Below are 5,531 nucleotides of genomic sequence, written 5' to 3'. Positions count from 1 at the left end.
TCAGTAAACATCATTCCATAGGGTTAAACTGTCAATTAGGAGACTGAATATGCATGAACCCACACCTAAAATAGCTCCTTCAACAACTTCAGATTTCTCAAATTTATTCAATAAGACAATGAAGGTAACTATTCAATTGAATCAACATTCTATAAGTGTCAACTCAATAAATATGAAGACCTTTCAACATAATCTACAATTGCAAAAAATTGAGAGATCATCAGAGAAGAACTAATGATTTCAGAGAAGTTGTAATTTTTTGTTATATCTTTTTGGGTATTTTTATTATATGAGAAATGAAATTGGTCTAAGAGTGATAATACTCTATGTTTTGCCTTTGCAATGTAATATGGATTTACAATTGGTGGGAAACAAAAAACTTCTTATGTGATTATATATTTGGTTGTGAAAATTTGGTTTCTTCAAGCTTATCCTATATATGTTGTTATTTGAGATGATGTTCAATGTTATGAAACATGTAGGCGGTGTTCATATTAGTGTGTATTCATGATGGTGTTGTATTGTGATAATCTGGTGAATGCTATCAAGTCATGGTGAATGTATTATAATAATATTGTGAATGTTCTTGTATTTAATATTAGCAGTGTTGTATTCATGAAATGTGAATTTTGGCCAACTTATCTTCTTATAACCCATAAAAATGACTAAGATGAACTACATTTTGATCACAACCTTTAAAGTTAAGATCATAAGCAACTCAACAAACATAATTGAAGCTCTCTTTTAACATACATTCTCCAACCTAATAATATTCTCTCTCCTAGATACAACTCATATCTCCTCAATTCACTTTCTTGGTCTCTCAATTTGCCTTCAATTTCAGCTTAACTTGTCCTCTCTAAGATTCAATTTATTACATTCTTCTCTAAGAAACTTTTTCTACCAATTACCTTCTTCATTGCAATCTAAGCTTGGAAGGGAAAAGCTTGGTCGTTCCATTCAAAATTTACACTTCGATGCAGGTCTATAGTTTGGGCAACTAAAGAAGCGACGACATCCATAATTCTCATGAGTCCAAGCCATCTCCATGTATGAAAAATCCTTGCAATAACAAACCCTAAACTCTCTCTCTTCCTTGATAGTTGATGAAGCCGAAGAAGTGGAATCTCCACTGATCAACTTCATTGTCTTCTTCAAAAGGAGAAAGAGGAGATAAATCTAGGGTAAAATCCAAAGAGAGTTAAATGATAAAGAGCTTGCATCATCATAAATAAAAAGGCATGAAATTGGTAAAAACGTCATAAAACAATTACGTGGGCATCTTTTGAAGAATATTCGCTCTTTTAGGTAGTAACGTGCAACAATTAGAAATTTTATGGTATTTTTTTGTAATAAAATGCAACTTATATGGTTTTAAAGTGAAACGAGAGGGAAACAATATGATGTTTGAGTGTAATTTATCCTGTACGAAATAAGAACAGAAGGGACACCATCTCGGTAATGGGCGGCACCTTTGACTCTTTTTCCCTGTTACATGTTGGCCTCTCAAGTCTCAACAGATACAGGACGCAGATTAGAGAGAGGGATCCAGTGTACCTTAGTGCAATTTAAGCACTCTTTAAGCTGCTCAATCATTCACCAAAAGGACAATCTTCTCTCAACTCACTTCACTACACGACAAGCAAATTAAACAGCTCCGCGGGTGATGGTAAAACTTACTCTGTATATAGGCCACACCATGCCCCGTCTCCCATCTGAACACAAGCAGCGGTTCTGAGACATCGGAGACCACCTTCATCTTCCTCAAAATGGCACCGGTGAGCAAATTTTCCCCGTAAAAACTTTACTCGTTTATAATGATAATAATTATACTTATCATATATTCTAATATTTTCTCCTAATTAACGTTCCTCAGCAGAAGGTGGTACTGAAAGTTCTGGCAATGAATGATGAGAAGACGAAGCAGAAAGCCATAGAGGCTGCCGCCGAATGATGAGAAGACGAAGCAGAAAGCCATAGAAGCTGCCGCCGATGTATACGGTAATAATCTCATCTTTAGCTACCCTTTTTGCCCTGTGTTCTCTGTTCTTTGAGCTTTAGTTATTGAACTCTGATCATGTGGCTCATATGGGTATATGAGTTTATTCATTATATTATCATAAGAACTACAAAACATGGAATTTTGAATATGGGAACAGGGAAAACTTTATCACATCTATATATAGGTCCACAGAAGAAGCCAATGGTTTTATTCACAGTCATAGGATAAGCCAGAGAATAATTTGGAACATGGCTGTCAATGTTTGTGCGGTGACAGCAAAGCTTGCAATTTTTATTATTTTGTTCCTTATTGTGATCGAATTAACTCCGTCATTTACAAATATAATAATCTAATTTTGGTGGCTTAATTAGATTTTACTCGTTTATTTTTTGTTATTTTATTGTTATCAGGTGTTGATTCAATTGCTGCTGATCTCAAGGAGCAGAGACTGACTGTAATTGGAGAGATGGATGCAGTTGCAGTTGCAAAGAAGCTGAAGAAACTTGGAAAGATCGATATAATTACAGTTGGACCGGCCAAAGAGGAGAAGAAAGAAGAGAAGAAAGAGGAGAAGAAGGAGGAGAAGAAAGAAGAAAAGAAAGAGGAGAAGAAAGAGGAGAAGGAAGATAAAAAGTAGCGCAGTATTACACTGTAGAGGCATTTTTTCTATAGAGGCATTTGCGCTCATATCTTTAAGAACAACGCGTGAGAGATAATACGAAGAATAAGAATTAAAGATACGTATCGTTACATGATACACATTTCTGTATGTATTTGATTAAAGAATTAATTACATTTCAGGAACCTGAAGTATATATATATGGTGCTATTGTGTGACTTAATCGTGATTAAATCATAGAGATTAAACAATAAGAGCGGAAGCTATATCTGAATCAATTGAGAATCTGAATTAGGGTCTTGATGATCTTCTAATCTTAGTGTTTCTCCTTTTGTATCTCTTTAGATGGAGATAAGAGAATAGAGAATGTGTTAACCCTAGATTAGGGATCATAACCCCATATATATAGGTGTTGTACATTTATAATGTGGCCCCTTATCAAATTATAGTTACAACCCGGTACCTGCACATTTAACACATGACTTATTTAAATATTCATTAACCCAAATTGATTGATTATTTTATACGGGTTATCCTTAAGGATAGCAATACATACTGATAAACATATGTGCCCACAAATTAGATTTAATTAGATTTAAATACAATAGCTATTACACAATATTATCTACATGGGTAATCTCGTGTGATTCCTGATGAGTTTCTTGTTGTATTCTTTCATGCTTGACATTCCTTTACATATTTGATTAAATGAACATTTGAATCTGGCACTATCAGATCGTGTCAGCCCCAAGTCATTCGGTATTATTCCAATATCTAACCTTCAAATATGTCAACAGCTCTGATATGTTTATTATGGGATTGTAGGACGACGACAACTCGTACGTGTATGCCCTAAGCGTGCTTCAACAAAGCATATGGCCAAATGCACGCCAGCTTGAAAAAGATAGATAAACCTACGTACCACAGCTTAGTGTTAAAATATTGATTGTTATGTCAAAGATTTGCACTATAATTTATCTTTTGAGAGGAAGTTGGCTTCATAAGCAAACAACACCTAAACATGATATATGCGTGTGTTGACAAAAGGTGATGCAAATTTGAGCAACTTGATATATTAAAGCAGTGTTTTTTTTTTTTTTTTTTAAGTTCAAGGAATGATACTAGTGTAGAGAAAGAATGGTTTTCCTAACCTGAGATTGCTCCATTATAAAAAAGCTATAATCGAAGTGGAATTTGGTTGGAAAACATCAACCCGGCCTGTACAAAAGAAAAACATGTCAGCATCCATATAATCTATAATGGTTAATGCTGTATGATTGAACATCATTTGTAGCAAAAATAATTTAAAAAACGGCTTCAAAGTGTAATAAATGCAAAACTGGCCATCTGATATCCATTGAATTGCTTACAAAATAACATGACAGCATCAACCTTATAGCTAATGCAGCACAGAGACCAACATTGAGCAAACTATCATTATATTATGGTGGCTTTTCTTAGGTAATAATTCATGAACGCAATCTAGCATTTTTCCAACTCGAAGAACACAGAAGAGAGGCCAAACCTCATTTCCCACTAAAGTACGTAATAGTTGACTGCCTTGATAAATTGGATAATGGATACATCAACACTAATATTACAAAATGGCTGCTTATAGAGTGGGCATCAGATATGATCTCAACCAAATTATAATCATACTACAAGTATGTTGTGCGCAGCGCAAATTTCGGCAGCACCTCGGCGCAACAACAAGGGAGAAAGATCACAATAGGAATTCCCATTTCACCAAGAAAACAAGAACCAAAAGAAATATATATTAACAAAGTGGGATATCAGCTCTTCCTCTCATCAGTTCTAGGGCTGACTTGTCGAGGGAACCTAAATAAACTATTACAAATCACACAATTACAGTGAGACAACCAATTTTACGTGGTTCGGCAAATTGCCTACGTCCACAGGGCAAGGAGGGGGAGATCTACTAGTAGAGGGAGAGAATACAAATAGGGTTTACAATCACACAAATTAAACCCTCACACAAACTCTCATATCTCTCGCAAATATCTCCACCAATGGATGCTCAAAACCCTAACAAAGGCTGCTGTAATTTTTCTCCACCTACTGCAGCCACCAAGCCTCTGCACTTTCACGCTGCCAAAAGAAAAATAAACAGTTGACTTTTACCCTTGCATGAACTCTCTGCCTTGCACCAAGCCCTAAGAAAAAAAAACGAAGAGGTATTTATAAACCTCTCTTCGGGTGGGCCGTTTTAGAGATGCTCTATTTTTTTCTTCTGCTCGCATGAACTTCATGAAGGTGGCCCTCACTTCACAATTCTCCATCTCGGTGAAGTTTTTCCAAAATTAAGCCGACACCAAAGCAACCAAATATACCACTTGTTGTGTCCAGTACGAAGTAAAACAATTCACGACAACAGACTCAATTCATAATAAGTCGAGAACCCAAATAAGAGTCCAAACAATCTCACCCGCATCAAAATCAACTAATCCAAATAGGCTACATCGTAAAGACTGCCTATGTATCCTTTTGTCCAAGGAATCAAGTCTCACGTAGTTCACCCAAATGGCCGCCAACGACCTCAACAATCACGAATGTGCAACAAGTTTCAACAATGATCAAACTTGTTGCTCGGAACCACCTTAGTGAGCATATCCGCCGGATTATCATTCGTGTGGACCTTCACAATCTCCACATCTTTATCTTCAAGAACATCCCGAACGAAGTGATAACGAACATCAATGTGCTTTGTCCTCGCATGAAAAACATAATTCTTCACCAAATAGATAGCACTCATGCTATCACAATGAATAGTGACGAACTGTTGCGATATACCAAGTTCTTCCAAAAGTCCTTGAAGCCAAATAACCTACTTCACAGCCTCCGTAATCGCTATATACTCTGACTCCATCGTAGACAAAGCCACTATCGACT

At 36.1% G+C, this 5,531-nt stretch overlaps 1 protein-coding gene across 2 annotated transcripts; it reads left to right on the top strand.

Moving 5' to 3' along the window:
- LOC109849462 (heavy metal-associated isoprenylated plant protein 39-like) lies at positions 1,724-2,828 on the top strand. Of its 2 annotated transcripts, none has more exons than XM_020419295.1 (4): positions 1,724-1,778; positions 1,880-1,939; positions 1,983-2,001; positions 2,413-2,828. In XM_020419295.1, the coding sequence occupies exons 1-4, from the start codon at positions 1,770-1,772 to the stop codon at positions 2,637-2,639; spliced, it is 315 nt and encodes a 104-aa protein (XP_020274884.1). In that variant the 5' UTR covers positions 1,724-1,769; the 3' UTR covers positions 2,640-2,828. The 2 variants fall into 2 exon arrangements, with proteins under 2 accessions (XP_020274884.1, XP_020274883.1); XM_020419294.1 differs by having other exon boundaries at positions 1,877-1,939.

This window comes from Asparagus officinalis, chromosome 7 (assembly GCF_001876935.1).
Source record: "Asparagus officinalis chromosome 7, Aspof.V1, whole genome shotgun sequence".
NCBI lineage: Eukaryota > Viridiplantae > Streptophyta > Magnoliopsida > Asparagales > Asparagaceae > Asparagus > Asparagus officinalis.
This window is presented reverse-complemented; position numbering and strand designations above follow the sequence as displayed.